The sequence below is a fragment of the Syngnathus typhle genome, linkage group LG15 (genome assembly GCF_033458585.1).
Source record: "Syngnathus typhle isolate RoL2023-S1 ecotype Sweden linkage group LG15, RoL_Styp_1.0, whole genome shotgun sequence".
Classification (NCBI taxonomy): domain Eukaryota; kingdom Metazoa; phylum Chordata; class Actinopteri; order Syngnathiformes; family Syngnathidae; genus Syngnathus; species Syngnathus typhle.
The window spans coordinates 967,518-986,186 of NC_083752.1; the positions used below are offsets into that span (position 1 = coordinate 967,518).

Here is an 18,669-nt window from a genome sequence, read left to right on the forward strand (position 1 = left end):
CTTGCTTTGACAGTGGGGTCAAAGGCTGGTTGTCTGTTCACTTGAAAAGCAGGAAGAGTTTCTTTGGAAGCCCTCGGGACACATTCTTCAATCAGTAAACAAGATGTTAGAAGGCTAATGCTAACCAAAACGGCAGCACCTAGCGAGACCTGTACTTGGACAAAAGTGCGAGTCCCCCTTCAAAAGGACTCTTCGAAATGTACTAACTTAATGAATTTTCCGACCGTTTGATATTATGCCGCCTTGGCAGTTTCTTTTCTTGTTGTGCCGGATTCTCTTCCACTTTCTGGGGAAAATATCCTTGTCATTTCACAGCAGGTTTTGATTTGTTTCCGTTTCCACCCGTAACAAAAGACACACGGATGCTCGTCGATGCTCGTTTGGAAAGCTCCTCTTTATTGGATGCTCGTCGGCAGCCGCACCAAAAAGCCAGAAAAACAACAACAACAAGAAAATGACGCTCGTCATCTCGTATTCCACGCCAAAGGTGGCCATTCGTCTGTAAATAAATAAACAAGAACACCACATCGGCAAAGTAACGCGTACTGCTCGTAGCATCGTAATAAGAATGAGATTCGACTTTGAGATAGACCTCTATTTATATTTGCTCCGATATACTCTCCTTACATTTCTCTACAATGAACAAAGCAAATGCCAATTGCGTACCGAAAGCATGTGTCGTGGTTATAGTGAGTGAAGTGGGGGGGAGTGGGCAACCTAAAGTGAATGGGCAACATGCAGCTCCTTCATCTAAGACAGGGGTCTCAAAGTCCAGTCCTCGGGGGGCCGCATGTTTTCCAAGTTTCCCTCGTTCAACACACCTGATTCAAACGATCAGGCTCCTGCGGAACGTGAGGATGAACTGACCATATCAACCCCCCCAGAGGACTGGACTTTGAGACCCCTGATCTAAGATGTTTTGATGCGGCCAACCATTGAAATAGAAAAAAAGAAAACCGACATCATTCATAATAATAATAAGACAACTTCATTCATTTTTAATCGATCAATATAGCCCTTGGAGGACTGCAATGGCCCCAGATTGGAAAAAGGTTGCCCACACCCGCTGTAGCTAACCTTAACCGCAAACCAAAAATGAAAACAAATCCCATTATGGAATCTTTGTGAAAGAAAGAAATATCAAATATAACACGTACCTCTATGCGCACAGCACATCCGAGAATGAATTCAAGTTTTGTTTTGTTTCAAAGAAAAAGAGTTTCTTCAAGAGGAGCAGTTCCAAATGCCACTTTGCATAAAGGTTCAGCTCATTCAGTCTATTCTCGGATTGGCTGCCAAAAAACAACAATCGTTTCACAATATTGTGCTGCCAAATGGGATCTTTTCCATCTTTGTGCAAAGACAATCCCACTAAATCCTTCACCATCCTTTTTTGATTGTTTTGTCCGTGTTCTTGGCCGCAAAAGTTCCTGAATTGACAACCGTGGAAGCACAATAAAAAATCATTTCAACCCCACTCGCTCGTATCTGCATACATATAAAAATAGAATGGCAAAGGAAGGTTTTAACGCGTCGGGTGTTGTTTTCATGCATCCCACAAACACTCACGCACGCACCTTCACTTGCAAACATGCGCACTCATGCACACACACGTCAGGAAACTTGAGCCTCGTCCTTCCCCCCCCTCCATCCCGCCTTCTTCTCCGTCCGCCAGAACACCGCAACTCCTTCCTGCGTTCTCGTCTGGCCCATTAAAAGCAATCACGGAGATAATTGCCCGTCTGATCAACTCTCGACGGAAGGCTTTTAGCCCACTGGGCGGCCAAAGAGGAGAGCCAGACGCGGCCGGAGGGATGTTAGAATAAACTGCCGGAAAGGGCAGGCAGGCAGGCAGGCGAGCGAGCGATGCGAGGAGGACCGACCGGAGTTCGGGCAGCGGCCTTTTACGCGCGGGGAAACCCGAGCGGACCGGCGCAAAGATGTAGCGGCGAGGCTAAAAATAAGACGACGACAAAGACAACTCCTTCATCACACGTACACACGCAGACACACACAGACTCGAAGGACAAATGTCCACCCAGCCCACCCTGTCATTGAAAACCTCGTAGGGTACTGCACGGAAGTCTGGGGCCACCACCATCAATCAAAGAACAAATTCCAAGAGATTTTTTGCATACTAGTCAAAAGTGTGGGCAGGTTCAACCATCTGATCCTCCAGGAACCAGGAAGTCACCCGTGTGCACTAAAAGTCCGAGGCTGTCATCGACTTGGGATGAGGACAAGTTCACTTCGAAGGCATTTGTACAAGACGGGTAGCACATGGAGACTGTTGCTAACTGGTGGAGGATCACATTAAAAGTGGGTGCAGTGCCAGGCAGAATCCAACATCCAGCTCTGTGATTTGCCTTGGGGGCCCTCGACTTCAGTGCAGCAGCACTGTGCATCTGCTTGGTAGAAATGAAGCTAATAGCTAAGCTACCACCAGTGATTGCCAGATTCAGTTCAAAGCCATTTCTCTGATATTTTCCAGAGGCGTGGCATCTACGTAGAACCCATTGATTTTGGTGTCCGATGTAGTCGATAGCTCCAAAAATCTTATTCTGATCCTCCAGGAACAAGAAAGTTGCCTACGACCAGACCCAAATGCGATTTGCCACGATGGCCCGCCACTTTGGTGCAGTACCGTGTGTCCACTTCATACAAATGAGCTTAATGGCATTGAGATTGCGTGCGTGGTCCCATTTCTCGGGCGTGTCAAAGCTTTCCAGATGTGCTGTGACTGTCTGCATGTTTAGTTTGTCAGTTCCTTGGCCTTCGAATTTTCAGTGGAAGTCTCTACATTTCCTAATCCCTTGTAGTAGAACCGTGAGCTGGTGATCCAGTCTGTGGGGTGGCTGTCGACCACAAAGCGTCGGTCTGTTAATAAATAAATAAATGCGTGTCAGACGTCCCGATTAGGCAGAAGGAGGAAGGCGAGTTCAGTTCAGTTCTTCTTCAGGTTCAGCTTTTGGTTTCCAAGGCAAACAGGCACAGTAAAGCTTTTGGTCCCTCTCAAGCTGAAGAACAGGTGGCTGCATACAAGGTAGGTGAACACTAGTAAATGGTTGGCATCTCGTTGCCACCATCCAGGCTTGTCATAGTGACTTCTCCACAGCCTTGCTCACAGAGGGATGACCCGGGTTGGGGTCGGAAGCAGAGATCTTGCGGCACACGGTGTTGGTGTTGCTGCATCGGCAGCCGGGTCGCGTGGCCCGGTCGTGGGCGTGGCGGCACAGGGCGAGGCACAGTCGGGCAGGGGGATAGCAGCAGAGGCAGGGCAGGCAGAGAGCCAGGAGGCCCATGGTGCCCCAGCGGGCCAGGGCGTGGGCCGGGGCGCAGGAGCACGGCCGATCGGCACAGTTGTCCTCGTCGTCCTGAGCCGAACAGTGGTAGAAGAGGCCCTTGACGCAGCACAGGCAGGTGCCGTACTCCACCGCACTCTCGGCTGAACACAGGCAGCGCTGCCCACAGGCCCAGCAGGAGGGCAGGCGGCGCGGGGCACAGCACTCGTGGCACTTGCAGCGGGCGCAGCGCTCGCAGATGAACTGGTGCCCGCCCGGCTCGTCCAAGGCCCCAATTTTGCTGAGGGAGGTGTCGGCCTTGAGCCCCCCTTTCGGTTGCGTGCGCACCACAGAGGTCAGGCCGGAGTGTGAGGGCGTCAAACCCGCCAACAGCCTCTGGTCAGAGCCGGCGCTGGTCCGGGACAAGGAGGAGCTCACGGTGCTGGAGCGACTGACGCGGGACATGTGGGCGTGCTGCTGACTCTGACTGCGGGGTAGCGCCGCATTGCGGGACGACGGAGGATGTTGCGAGTATATTCCGTGTGGGCGCCGCTCGTCGTAGGGGTAGAAAAATCCAGACTGGGTCGCCAGCTCCAGTGCCACCGGGCGCTCCACGTAGTCATTGTGGGCCCGGATGGCGCGGATCTGGTCGAGCGACAACACCGGCACATGCTGGAGGTCCAGCCCGTCCGGCTCCATCCTAAAGGAATGAGCGGGGTCCATGTCGGGGTAGGCGGTACCAGGGTGGGTGGCACCACTCACGGGACATCGGATAAACCTGCAAACACGGGAGTGTTTGTTAGTTGATGAGCTGATGCTAATGCTACATAGCCAGTAGAATCACGTTTTGCATCAACTTGGCTTGATTCTTTCGAGAGCTAACTAGTAACCCACAAGTAACTATAGAGTCAGGTATTTTAGCATATTCTTCTACTAAGTGTCTAGTTAACAAGCTAACAAACAACAAATTAGCTAGCTAACGAGCATGTTACCTTAGTGTACATATGGATGATTGTACACCCTGCTACTAATATAGAGATGGAAGTAACTATCGAGCAAGCTCTACAACGCCCCGGCGGTCGTATAGCATCATAGAACGAACAAAGTGATTCAATACAACTTCATGCGTTCAAATATTACAATACGGGTCGCACCGTAAATGTAGGTCAGTACTTCTAACAGTGTTTAGGCCGGCAAAGAGGGCCTTGTGTTGCTGCATAAATGAGCTGTGAAGATGTCAGATATGCTCCGGAAAGTGCAGGAAATGCACAGGCAGCAAAGTAGAGTCAATTGAATCAAAGCTCCAGATGAATGGATAAGTAGATAAGGAGAAAGGCAGAAGTCTCGCATTAAAAACCTTGCTCGCTCCACAGGACCTTTTGGGAGAATGCCAAGAAATACGCAGAGCATCCATAAAAGCAAGACCAACGATTTGAAGTGACTGTTGGTAGACAGAAACACAATTTGTATCAATTAAGGCTTAAGCCGGGTGGGTCAATGTCACGCTCTGAACCTCATTGTGTCAAGTCAACTCGTTGACCATCGCGTCAGCTTCATTTGGGAAAAAACCTTTGCCATCTCGGAGCCATGATGATAAAAGTCAAAGGCGAATGCGGAAAACCTTCACGGAGGCAAAAGTAACTTGAGCAAGGCCCTCTTTGCGCTGCTAAGGGAGTATCAGTGTGACGGGACCAGTGGACCACCACACACACACACACAAAAGGATGCACTGTGAGACTCTGGTTTCTACTTTTTCAGGACTCACGGGTCCCTTCATTAGGTCCACCCTGCGATGTCATCCAACGCAAGAGTTGTAGGAAAAATGTTGCTTTCTGCTTCCGAGACAAAACATGATCACTCAAGGTCGAAATGCGTTTCTTCCTTTGACTTCCGCTGAGTCCGCTCGGTCGATGGGGCTTTTTAATGGGCCTCTCTCTGCCATGACCTCATGCGAGCAACTTAGCTATTTTAAAAAAACACTGCGAGTGGGGCGGTGGTGGAGGGGACATACCGCGTCATTCCCAAGAAGAAAATATTAGTTGAATTTTGAAATGCTCGTCTCGGGTATAAACGAGGCACTAAGACCCGGCCGGAGGCTTCCCTTCCTTCGATGCCCTCCCGGGAGCAGCAGCAGCAGGATTGGATGACAATAAACTTGATGAGATACCGGATGTGCTGAATCTGACCGTGACGGAAAGACTGAAATAGACACTGAAGACCAGAAATGGGGGGGGTTAGTCACAGGAAGGGAAGGGTCAGCCAATGACCGGGGGATCACGGCGCTATTAATGATTTTTAAATATAAATATGATGAAAGGCCATCTGAGGGCAAGCTGGGGAGGAAGTTCCCATAGCGCAGCAGTTTTGATCAAGTCCTCTGAGGGCCATGATAAACTCAGAAGGAAAAAGGACGTTTGGATGATGTTTGATGATGAACATTAATAGCTTCCTTTTTTTTTTTTTTTGTGCAAATTCAGTTGTGGGATTTCTTGCCAAAGTGGCTTGGAACTTTTTCATTTAGCATCTTGATACTTTTATCCAGCACCGTAAGTCAAAGTCAGTGAAGTTGTCTTTTGGTGCAAATCGCACATTTCCGTAGCGCTGCGGTCGGTCGTGCGGTGCATTAGCTGGAGCATTAGTGCTTCTGCCTTGGCAAAAAAAACAACAACAAAGACAACTCCATTCATCCCCTCCCTCCTTTTCTCCATCCTCCATTCATCTATTTCTTCATCCGGCCATCCCCCCCTCCATCCCTCCCAACCATCCCATCCCCTCTTCCGCCCCGTGGCTGGTTATGCCTCCTGTTCATCACCCCCCTCCAACGTCACTCCACTCCGTCCCATCATCCGTGGGCCCACCCCGGCGGAGATGGTTATCGACATTTTGCATCCGACCTTGAGCACAATCAATGGCAACCCCTCCGAGGGCGGCCCGGTCACGTTTACACGTGGCCACAAACGCACAGTTGGCCAGTAAGGGAAGGGCTTTTTTCTGTTTGTTTTTTACCCATCCCTCATCGGGGCAATGTTTCCGGTCCCCATACTTCTCCAGGTAACCTTGATAGTAACGCCCAAAGTTCTGTTTGACAAGTGGACACGATAACACGAGCGCATTGCCAAAGGTGTGTCTTGTGAAATTCAAGTTGACTTTTGATCCCCATTACCCCACTTACCTTCAGAAAGTCACTTTACTAATTTGTTGACTTTCCAAGTTCAGTTCTTCACAACTTGACTTTAAAGGTAACTGAGTTACTCCTTAGTTGATTTTAAAAATAACAAAGTCACCTTATTAGTAACATTCAACAGATGCCGACAACATCCGCTAAACATAAAAGTAACAACCGGTTTTGCCTATGCTTTACTCAAAGTGCATATTTGTTCACAGTGACGCTTCTTTCTTCTTTGACTTAACATCAGTTTCATTTTACAGGCTACATGACAACCAAAGTTTTTGTAGACGTCTCTTAACATGCATTTCTTTCAAGGCAGTCTGTTTAGGTCTGACATATTTCACTGGCAAAACGTAACATTTGAAATGTAGATCTTTGTAAACCGAACTTTGAGGCGCTTGATTTTTTGCACCGCAGACACCTAAACGTCTGTCATTCTCAAAGGAACGCTCTTACCTCTGATTGGATTGAGATCCATTTTGCGCCCGTGCAGCTTGTCCTTTTTGTCCCTTTTTTTTGCAAAATATCTTCACTAATATGTGATGACAGGACGCATTTGCAGTAAGCCGTGAATCTCACATCACCGAATAAGTCCTCGTCATAGTTGCTGTGAAAACAAGTCCTAAGTGTCCATGTGTGTGTGTGTATGGAGGGGAAGAAAGGCTTGGTGGATGCTCTCTATCAGCAGGATGTGCCCTCCTCCTCCTCCTCTTCCTCCTCCTCCTCCTCACCCTCCTCCTCTTCCCGGAGCTGGGATCCCCGCGTGTCCTCCTGAGGTCACCTCCTCCCCCACCACCACCACCGCCGCCTTCTCCTTCTTTGGCACGTCAGCCTTCCGAGGATGCTGGCAGGTCGGAGTTGGACTTACAAAGTAAGAAAGTGCATCCAAGTGGAGGCAGGCAGGCAGGCACAAATTGTTTGCCAAGAACTCTCTTTCCCCCCGCCCCTGTTGTAGCGTCCGCGTCTCTTCTCCGGAGATGAATGGTAGTGAGGACTGGTACGTTCTGTGGCGCTCTCTCTCTCTCTCTCTCTCTCTCTCTCTCTCTCTCTCATGCAAAGGCACTCACACTCCTCCCTCTCGACCCCCACCCGTCACTGAATCCGAGCCGCTCCGTGCACGTGCACTCAAGTGGCCATCACGCACACCAAACGACTTGCGACAATGACTAGTCGAGTCCAAATCACTTTGCGCAGCTAGCGCTGAGCCTTTGCTCGCTACCGTTGCAAATTTTGCTGCTCTGTGTATAAAGGAAGGAGCGGTCGTTTGTAACATGTTATGGAACTGCGCTAGTTTCCGTTAACTCATCTGTTGTATTTTACCTGACATATTAGCACTTAGCACTCGTGTAACACTAATTATCTTTTAATTGTCCTACTTTATGTGTCAGGTATATTGTAAACAAATGTGGCGAAAAACTACTCGAAGCGAGCACGCTCGGCCTCTTGTTGGAAATCTTTGTATTTTCTCATAGTGACGCTGTACAAGGGAGTCTCCCATTTGAGTGAGAACAGGCAGGTTGAGAGATTTTCTTCATTTGCTTTGAAATGGAGTCAAAATAAAGATACGGCATTGGGATTAATATTGCGTTTGCGGACTGTAGATTGAGCAGCTTTTTGTTTTTACTTCTGAAATGAATTCCAGCGCGTTTGAACGGCCCTTGCAGCGTCCACACCCCCAGCCCACCCCTGGCGGGCTTTGCCAGCTGCCGCTCCGGTCACACCCGCGCGCCCTCTAATTGCCGCTGATATGTGGCTGCGAGGATGAGTCGAGACACTGATCCATTAAGTGACCAGGCCTGGCTTGATTGGCTCCGGATGAGGTCCCCCCCGCCCCCCGTTGAAATAGCACCATTGGCCGTTGGCCAAGCGGCCATTTCCTGTGTCTGAGAGGAGCTCCAGCCACCGGAGCTCGAGAGCATTTCCTGACTAAGAATAAAAGTTTTATTAATGAGGGCCAGTGCATCAGCGGCCGGCCGGCACACTCTTGCCTCGCTCGTCGGGAAGGATGACGGCTGTGGAAATACAGACACGATCACAGTATGTGGACGATTGGTGTTTATTTTGATATCTGTTTTCAAACTTTATGCATACAACTAGAAGTGAGGAACACCAGATAGACCGTGTGCTTCCAATCAGCTCCAATCCATGTTTCTGTTTTTGGGGAAAAAGTTTGGGGGCAAGTTAGGGTTAGCCCTAACTTGCCCCCAAACTTGTGGATGCACGGGTCAAGCATGGTAGTTTGGTACCTTTTTCTTCCGATCCCTGAATCCACAGCCCAGATTTCATTCCGGTAGGATTTAGGATTATGGGGTGGGTTCCCCTCCGAGATGAGGTCTAGGTTCAGCTGTGGTTAGGGTCAAGGCGGTTAGAGTGGAGACGCTGTTCTCGACCTGTTCGCGAACCACTCGCTCCTCTGATTCCATTTCAGAGTCTAAGTGCTTTCAGGGGTTGTGGTTGCTTGCGCTTGCGATAGCCTTTCCTTCCTGTTCCAGTTCCTGAAGCCTTTTCGTGTCCTTCCTTAGCCACGCCCTTGATTGCGTTTCCGATGCCACGTGAACGTCCAGATGCCGACTTGAATTCTTGGAGACCTTGGACCGAGGTCGGACCGGTTGTACGGAGTCTGACGGACGTCTCCCGTGGAGGTGGTCGGACATGAAACTGATTTTGGAAAACCATCGTCACAAAGTTAGGGGTTAGATGCTGATCCTTTTAGTGGAGCCTACCTGGGCTGACATCCTGCATCTGCCCTCTTTTGCTTTTTGGGAAGACTAACTGCTGTGGTTTTCTTCTGTTCCAAGCGCTTGGTCTTGCAGCCACGACTGCCTGGATTCTGCAGTGACACTTCCATCTCTGTACCTTGAGAATCTTGGCTATCACACGCAGCCATTATCCCACAGCAAAACCGTACGCTGCGAGACAGAGAGCCTCCGTCGGCCGGGAGAATGGGATAAAGCGCTAGCAACGTGGATCTTCCTTAGCTTCTTACTGGGGGCTGATGGCGAAGTGAGGCCACAGGTGGCTCATGCTGATGAACTGATGCTCCAACACCTGACTGGGCGTCATCCGTAGCGACGCATCCAGGTGGAACATACCGTACGGAAGCGGCCTTGTCCAAACACAGATCATCAAAGGGAATTAACAAGTTGTCATTTTCTATTAAAGGGTGACATCATTGACAGTGGCAAGCCTTAATCATGCTATGATTCTGACATCACTTTGGAGAGATGACAATGGATACAATCAAATGAAGCGCCAAACATACAGAACGAAGCCAATTCCACATTCAATGCGGTATACGAAACTCGTGTTCAATTCAACAGAAAAGGGCCGATGCATTTTCACCGCTTCTCTATTTTGAATGGGTCGAATGAAAATGACATCGTAATGCCAAAGCAGGCCGCTCCGTCTTCATCAACCACTGTATTCATCATTCCGATTCGGACTTCACATCCCTTTTACCCTCCAATGTCAATATCGTAGCTCCCAATCGATGCCAATAAAGCCTATTGATCTGATTAGAGGGGCGTGTGTGTCGGGTCTAGCGGGGGCGCATTGATTATGGCTAATAACGCTTTTGATGTGGACAATGCAGTCTCTCTTCCTGCCTGCCTGCCTGCCTGCCTGCCTGCATTGCACTAAAATTCCCCCCGGGCCCCTTGGAGGGAGTTTACGCGGACGGGAGCGTCCGACACGCACAGAAGAAAGGAGTGTGATGAGGATTGAAGAGAGAGGTCGAGTGCTGGCCGACGGCCGAGTTCATCTGTATAGTGTATCGTGGGACAAAGTTCACATTGTGCAGTTTGATCTTTTTGTGCCAGCTCACGGCTGCATTTTGTTTGCAAGCAATTGCTTCCCCTCCCGCCCCCTTTCCGTGTCATGCCTTATCATTAATTCACGAGGCCTACATAGCGTCGAACGGCCCGCATAATCGATTGAGTCCAGGAACGTGTGCGACCAGGGCGGAGAAGGATCCCGATGGAGCTCGACACGACAGAGCTTCACTTTGCACGCCAATTCCTCACACGTCGCTTTCTCTTGTACACATTTCCAAGTCGGTTGGGACGGCTTCCGTTTGTAGAAGGTCGGTCGGGTGTTGTGACAAGCAGTCGATGGGGCAGCCAACGAGCCCTACAGAGCTGCCGTGACCTCATTCCCAATCGATTGCCGAAGAGCAAATAACGCCACCTGCTGTCTAAATTACTACAGTGCAACCCCGTTTTGTTTTGGTTTTTACACCTCTCTAGAGGTCAAAAGTTGCTAAAGTCTAGATGCTAGTACTTTTTAGCCCCCTCTGATGGGGTTACTTGCAGGCGACACTACTATGATGATATGCTAGTTAAGCTATTGCTAGCTCGCTATCGGATATACTGTTACAAATCCTAAGCCTTCGCTTAGTGAGCAAACCCAGTACATTTTGGAAACGTCGCACAAAGCGGGAATGAGTAGTCACACGTCAGGTTTTAGTAAGGCTGTTTTATTGCTAATGTGTTAGCGTCCCATGCTAATCAGGCTGTAGGACATCTTCCAGTGGACAAAAAGCGTTCACTACACTAGAAGCCCAAAAAAATACCAGTTGACATCATGTTGTGCTTTAAAATCCCCTCTTAAAACTCCCTAACCATAAAGCGCCTACATCCATGCACCTCTCCCCTTCACACCACCCTCAAATAAACATAATCAAATCAACTTAAAGAAACCGCAAAGCCCCCCATTTCTCTAAACCTTCTCACAAATACAGATATTTAAATATTTACAGTGACAAATTGACCTGACTTTGCGGGGAAATGATCAATGAGTTACTGCAAAAGCTAGGCATCGTATGCCCATAATTGGTCAATGCAAAAAAGAAAAAAAACTTTTCAGAACTGTTGGATTAGTACAAAAATAAGACACCACCAGATCCATTTCTGCGCATAAGCTATTCTTCGGAATCCATGGAGTGGGATGGATGAGCTGCCGTGTTGTTCTTGTGCCCTCATTCCTGTTGGGACAAAAGCAGTGTGTGTGTCTTTATCAAAGAGTGTATGGATAGTTACACGCCGTAGCACTTGTTGGCCACCAAGAGGCGCAACGTCATTTGATACACAGTGAATTTGATCTCTGGGTTGATGTTGCAACGGTTGGTCTGGAAAGTGTCTCCGCGGTCTTTGTTAGGGAAAATACATTCCGGACGCAACCACCATGGGTGAAAAACTGCACCACAGCGAGAGCCTCGATCAACTCACTTGACAAGAACAACTACAGTATGTTGCTAATGCTCCAGTAGCCCTCCTGCCCGGCCGGTTCTGTTACATACCCGTCGGATAACCTCTCCGGATCTCTCAATGACGATGGTCTTGTCTTCACTGATAGGCGAGGTGGAGTTTATCTGGTAGTCGTCACTCAGCAGGCCCAGGATGGGGTACTGGTTCCTGTACCTGCAGTGACGGAAAAGAGCGTAAGTGACCCGAATGAACCAAAGAGCTGATTTTTCGTCTTGTGCAGCGTACCTTTTGGTGATGATAGTCTTGGTGGTTTGGGAGCTGTCTTTTTTGTTTCTCTCCATCATCAGCCTTTGGATTTCCTACAGGAGAGATTGTGAGCGGGTCAGCGGTAAACAGGAATCAGGACTTTTCACCAGTTATTCTCGGCCAGACCAAATCATAACTGATACCGCTAGCTGGTATTGGTACTCGCGCGTGTGATGTTACAGACCTCCTCCTGTCTGGTGATGGTGCTCTGTCGCTGCTCCAGCATGGCGAGCAGCTCCGAGATCTTCAACTGGAGGGTCTTCTCCGAGGCGGACGACGTTCTCTCGGTGGTGATCTCTGTCTGGAGCCTCGTAATCTGAGTCTAAAAAGGGACGGAAAATGGATGAGCGTTCCCTTTGGCGCCCTGCCCCGTCGATGGCGTTTTGTTTGATCACTTAGCATTGAGCTAGCAGACTTGGGTCGGATGAAATGATATGGTTCGGTTGAACGTTTAGGTTGGTGACTCTACAACATCAACACTATTAAACGCTGGTCCGTAAGAGGCAAATTCACCCACCCGCAGCCGCAGGATCTCTTGGTCCTTCTCCTGTTTCATGGTGCCGAGCTGCTCGTTGAACTGCCGCGACAGCTCCTCGGTCTTGATGTGGAGGGTGCTGCTGTTGGATTGGCCTAATTGCTGCAATGTGGCAAGGCGCATACGGTCAAATACCTTTAGACTAGTTGAGGCCGGGGGGGGGGGGGGGGGGGGGGGTCTACCTTCTGTCGGAGCATCTCGTTCTCCTTCTCCAGAGCTCTGATGCGTCCCTCCAGCTCTTTCATTCGGAAGTCGCGGCTGGCGTCGGTGTTGCGGGCGCTCATCAGCTGGCTCTCCATGGCACGCTGGGAGGTGGTGCTCTCCTTCAGAGACACCTGGATGGAGATGGGGATGATCATTTGAAAAAAGTTCTAAGGTCGGGCGGTCTCCGGGCTCTTTCTTACCTGAAGCTGTCTGTTGTTTTCACGAACGGCTTCCAAGAGACTGTCGTACTGGCGACCCTGATCCACTTTGAAGGCCAGATCTCGCTCCAGCGCCTCCTTCTCGCCTTCCAGACGCTGAAAGGCACAGTAACGCATTTCAGGGCAATTTCCTTGAGGCGGCGCGTGGTCAATACAAAGTCTTACCCGCAAGTCATCGGACATGTGCAGGAGCTCTTCTCTCAGGCTGCTGAAGGTGGACAGCAGCAGACGCATGCTCTTATCCGCAGTGAGGCGAGTCTACACCCGTGCGCACAAAGTTGTTGACAATTTGCTCCACGCTGAGCGAGCTCTCAGCTTGCGAATAACCCACCTGCAGCAGGTAACGGATTTGCTGTTTGGTCAGTTCCGTGGCTCCTTTCGGGAGCAGGGACTCAACATCTTCCACCTAAACACACAGCTTGTTATTGAGATTGTGTTTCGGAGTCCAACAAAATGAGCGAGCGCTAACGCACCTGGTCAACACCCAGATCCACTTTCCTGTCACGCAAAAGGGAGAACGTAAACCGTTATTCCATTTTCGGTGCGATAAGACGGCACGTTACGCGTGTCAGCGGCCCACTCACTGTCCTCGGATCTTGGACACGTGCTCCGAGATGCAGGAGTGGATGTCGCAGTTTTTCCTGTAGACGTCGGCCAGTAAGGCGGCAAAGTAGCGCGTGTCCATCTTGGTGGCCTCGTTCAGGTCCGTCTTCACCTCCGTGCGGGAGATCTTCTCGATGGCCGGCGGCGGCGGCCTCTGCTGTACGATGTTGACAATCTCCACCTCCTCCACTTCCACCGCCTCCTCGTCCTCCTGCTCCTGGAAGCACAGCGTCGATGGATCTCTTAGATGGAGGACGTTAGTGTCCCAATAGAGATCACGGTTCACGTTTGTGACTTAACCGTGTCCGTTCCGATCGATCCATCGATGGGCCAATACCATCATTTTTAATGGGAGAAAAATCGTCGACGATTTGTTCAAATTGCTCGTTAACAAAATGTAACAAACAAACGATGACATTCAAACGCTCCCACCCCAAAAAATGGTCCGAATTTGTCTGATTCATATGCAAAGTTCAACAAATACAAGGCAACAAACAGTCCAACGTTCACCCCGTAATTCACATCTTCATTGCTATAAGCATTGAGGGACCCCAAAAAGGGATTTTATTCCTCTTCTTTGTTTTGTTTAAACCAATCTGCCGATTGATGGGTCATGGGAATGTTTTCCCGCCAAAAATCTGAACGGTATCGGCCAGCAAAAGAAAAACCTGTTGGTCAGACATGACATTGTTTTTCACTCATGTCGTCACTACAAACACAATAGGAAACAAAAACAAACAAACAAACGCTAACTTTCGATGTGTTGAAAAAGTGTGCGAGGCATTTTTTCTCCAACACAAGGTTAAACACGGCGTTTGTCCTTATCTGGAGTCCGACTCAATGTTGCATAAGCCCTTATCTGCAGTCATGCCATGCAACTTCACTCTCCCTCCGTAAATACCAATAACTCGTCACTCACGCTTTTGTGAGCTGACACTTTTGTCATGGCTTCATAAATACCCGCAGAGTGGCTCTGCCAGATTCCCCAAGGGCCCGAGAGAAGATCGCAAACCAGCATGTCGGTGACAAAAACAAAAAGCCTTGCTGGTGTTGTGCCCTTCCTTCGGCTTATCAAAAGATAACATCTTCAGTTTGTTTATGTGATGAGATTTTTTTCGCCTCAAGGAATCCTCTGCACAAGCACTTCTCTCAGCGGCCATTCGACGTGTCGACTAAGACACTTGTGTCAATGAAAGTTCCAACTAGCGTGAGGGTTCACATGGATGTGTCAGCGCACGCCGCTCATGCCTGCACAAAAAGTGAGCCGGTCATTTGCCATTATTTGCTAAGTGCTACCGTCGATGCGAGCAAGTGGAACTCTTCAACGACATTCACGCTGAGGCATGAATCGGAAGGCGGTGTTCAGCTCTATTTGGGCATTTGAAGAACTGGGCGCAAAAAAGGTCGCAATGTCGCTCGCTGAGGTCAACTGATCAATCTTGCTTGATAACAGCCTCTTCTCGGGTTACACTCCAGGACATCTTCAATTATAACAACCCTTAACCTTTGTTATAGGAAGCGGAAATGTTGACGGACTTCATTTTGGATAATGCTTTGGCAGCGAGCGTCATGGCAAATCCTCTCGGGTGCTTCCGAGAAAAAGTCACCAAATGAGCGTCAATACCGTAAAGCACTGTGGCCACGCCCGTCCTATGCGTGACGCTGCAGGTTGACATTCCACGGAATTCACCCACCCACTGCAAAAACGTGGCCCCGGACACGCCTTTGTACACGCACACACCCTTGAGTGCTTTGTCAGACACGCTATGAGCTATTAACGCAAGCTAATGTCTGTTTTGAGCCGATGGGTGTGTCGCACACACACACTTGCACACTCCCTCCCTCCGCTTCCTGTCAGTACCGAAACTAAGACAGCATACTGAAATGTGACCTTTGAGTTCAGAGAGCCAAACATGAGTACGGGCTTCAACTTTGCTAATAAGCTAGCCTTGACCCAGACAAGGCCCAATCACATATTTGCACACACTACCATGATAAGCTTGTATAACCAAATGAACTCCTCGCAAATGAGCGTCTAGAGAGACCATTTCCATACGTCGTTTTATCAAACTATTCCGTGTAGTTCTTTACGCACGATCAAGATAATTGTACTTTATTGCAATAAAATACAGAATAGGGTGTGAAAAAAAGAGCTTATTATTTTTAGAAGATGCAGTCCTCACCCAAATTGGTGATATAATGATTTTTGGCACCAAGTAATGAAGTCACTCCCAGCGCAACCTGCTGCGACAGGTTTAAGCTCCTATGCTGAGGGAGAATGGGATGTTTCCTCAAAGCAACACTTTCATTTGTTTCATTCTCAAGCTCCAAACAAAGGGCAAAAGCTTTCAAAGGACACATATTTGTGCTCCTGCCAGACAGTTGGACAGACAGACTGGACGGACGGACGGACGGGTGGGGAAGCCAAACTGCTGTGTTTGTGTGTGCCTTGCCTCCTCTTCCTCATCCACACTGGGCTCAGGGGTCTTGCGGGGGGATAGGCTGAAGCCTGAGGACAAGTTCCTGCTCACGCTCTGAGGCGAGAGGAAGAAAGAGCTGTGTTCATAGAAAGCTGTGCCCGCCGGAGGAGTCCTTTAACCCGCCCCAAGAATGCATCTTTGTACTCTTGTTTGAGGAAGATGCGGAAAGACTGTCCGTCTGGTGTTTTCGGGCTAGATCGGCCACCCTGCTTGCAAAAGCTGAGGCTTTTGTTCAACTTAACAACGGGAGCAGTGGAACATGAGTTTGATGGCCTCTTTGGTGCCAAAATAGCAGCCCTATGTCAAATTACAACGGAATGAAATCATTCATTGTTTGGTAAAGTATCTGTGCAAGTATTTCGACAAATAATGTCATCAAATCATGAACTGAATTCAACGTATGAAAGTATCTGTGCAAATCTCAGTCTTTTAGGTGCAATGCTCTCTCAAGTCAAACAGCAGTCCTTGCTGCTGACATCCACACTTGGTTACGTAAGCACTGAGTGGCTGCACAACAAGCTAAAGAATGTTATTGACCTCAAGCACCTTTCTGATTCCATGTTACTACGCCCCTAGCCTAGCTAGCACCAATCTCACCTGGCAGGTTGGCGTCACTGATGGAACAAAGTAGCTGCCCTCGGATATGCTATGCTATGTCTGTGTGCTATTGTCTGAGTGAGCCCAACGCCTCACAATAGGAACTTGTCTTTCCAGAAAACGACACTGCTGACAGAGCTTTTTCACAAAACGTTCCAGTTGTTTGTACACTTTGAATCACCATGCTTAGCGTAAGATCAAATTTCATATCCCCTATTTTGAGTGCCGGAGTATTATTGTACATTTTAAATTTCCCTGCTTTAGGTTTTTTTGGGGGGTTCCAGCTCCATAAATGCAGCAACTCCTTTCTATCGGAATATTTACATCCCAAAAATACTTGGTTGAAACATTTGGGGGGGATATTGTTTTGTTTTAGAATGTATGTGTTGCGTAAGATAATGAAGTGCACTGCTTCATATGACCTATGACCACTGCAATCTGTTTTACTGCGATGCGAGTTCAGGGCGTGCCACCTTGCCAGCCGGGTGGCTCGCTCGCTTTCTGACAATCCCGACTGGAGTTACTCAAAACAGGAGAACGAATGAGTGTGGTTGGAAATAAAAGAGGAGCCAGGGGAAATCCCTATCGAGAAATAAAAAGCTCAAGAAAGAACATGCGCAGGACCTTCGTTGTATCAGGAGGACCGACTGTAAACGCCGGCCGAGATAGACCAATCGGCATGGGTTTCACTGAGCGATGCAAAATCCGATGAACGTGTCTATGGAACCAGGACACAGAAAAATTGAAGAGGAAGTCGGCCGTTTAGGTTTGGAGTTGTCATTTTCCAGCTTCGACCAACTCCCACTCGAGAAGCGGCCCGATCAGAAGCACGTGACGGATGTCGGTCATTATTTGTTTCATTCCAATTCCCTTCAGTGGGTGAAACGAGTACGACTCCCTCGTATCATGATGACAAACGATTGCTCACGATAGGCTGCGAGAAGTCAGGGCCGGGCCGGGCCGGGCGTTAGGATGCAGTCATACGCCGGCCGACGCATGCACACACTGTTGCATCATGCGTATTGCCCAAAGATACTTGCAAACCAAACGGTGGCCTTTGCAAAGGAGGAGCTGGAATACAGCCAAATCCCGCAATGCAAATGACAAGACAGTGTTTGAAATGATGATACACTCTGCTCACAATGCACACGCACGCCTGTTGCTAAATGCAGACACCGTCATCATCATCACATGCGGTTGCTTCATGCAACAGTGGAAAGCCCAAAGTGACAATTTCAAGCGTCTTACTACGTACGGGGGGGGGGGGGGGGTTGTTTTCCCCACTTTCTGCACACCGGCAGGGCAATTTTGACTGACTGACTGCATGCTAAAATGAGGACAAGTAACAAATGTTAACGCGTCCCGTTTTGCCTCACTAGTCATACTAATACATTTACTAGCAGTAGTTGTGCAAGTAGTAAAGAGCAAACATGTCATCAATGCTCTCAATCCTTTCCTTGTTCACTTCAACTTGTCTCTAGAAATTGGCACTGGAGTGAAGAAGGTGCGTGCCGTGTCCACGGAGCGCGCGAGCAACGGAGCAAGTGTTCTCACCGTGTTCTGCTGAAACAGGAGCTCCGAGTCCAGGCTGCTGCTGACGCTCACGCGGGGGACGCCCTGCAGGTAGACGGGCGACATCATCTGCTGCATGACGGTCGGCTGCTGCTGCACCAGCACGTAGGACTGCTGCTGCACGCTCGGCTGCACCGGCACCAGGTAGCGCAGCGTGTTGTAGTTGCCGCCGTTGACGGCGTACTGAAGCGGGGACGCCGAGCGGGCGGTCGTGGTCAGCAACGTACCGCCGCTCACCGGCTCGGGCGAGGCCACGTTCACGGTCCGGTAGGTGGAGGTGGACGTGGTGGTCTTCTGGCTCTGGACGGACATCGTTGCGGAGACGATGTTAGAAAATGTTAGAAGGGAAAAAAGTCCGGAAAGTTGTTCAAAACAAGCTGCTCCGCTGGTGCTCTTTGTTTTTTTCCGCCTGGAGAGGAGAGGAGAGGAGAGGTGAGTCCTCCAATGTTACTTCCTTCTCTACACTTGGGAGGAAAGTCCGGTTAGTGGAGTCGATCTGC

The 18,669-nt window shown here is 49.3% G+C and overlaps 2 protein-coding genes and 1 long non-coding RNA gene across 3 annotated transcripts; 1 reads left to right on the forward strand and 2 right to left on the reverse strand.

The window, feature by feature from the left end:
• Nucleotides 1-375: 375 nt before the first annotated feature.
• On the reverse strand, nt 376-7,461 carry LOC133168544 (protein sprouty homolog 3). Its single transcript, XM_061300159.1, has 2 exons — nt 6,907-7,461; nt 376-4,059 (listed from the first exon to the last, which is right to left on the reverse strand). Exon 2 carries the CDS (start codon nt 4,002-4,004, stop codon nt 3,096-3,098), a length of 909 nt encoding a protein of 302 aa, XP_061156143.1. The 5' UTR covers nt 4,005-4,059; nt 6,907-7,461; the 3' UTR covers nt 376-3,095.
• Nucleotides 7,462-8,339: 878 nt separating this feature from the next.
• Nucleotides 8,340-9,965, forward strand: LOC133168550 (uncharacterized). The gene is made up of 2 exons (XR_009718233.1): nt 8,340-8,487; nt 8,973-9,965. It is a non-coding gene; the product is annotated as an uncharacterized LOC133168550 (long non-coding RNA).
• Nucleotides 9,966-10,903: 938 nt separating this feature from the next.
• pof1b (POF1B actin binding protein) lies at nt 10,904-18,637 on the reverse strand. The gene is made up of 12 exons (XM_061300168.1): nt 18,152-18,637; nt 13,502-13,737; nt 13,391-13,415; nt 13,249-13,323; nt 13,083-13,175; nt 12,900-13,013; nt 12,678-12,830; nt 12,478-12,597; nt 12,145-12,282; nt 11,940-12,013; nt 11,747-11,867; nt 10,904-11,431 (listed from the first exon to the last, which is right to left on the reverse strand). The coding sequence occupies exons 1-12, from the start codon at nt 18,479-18,481 to the stop codon at nt 11,426-11,428; spliced, it is 1,485 nt and encodes a 494-aa protein (XP_061156152.1). The 5' UTR covers nt 18,482-18,637; the 3' UTR covers nt 10,904-11,425.
• Nucleotides 18,638-18,669: the final 32 nt, after the last annotated feature.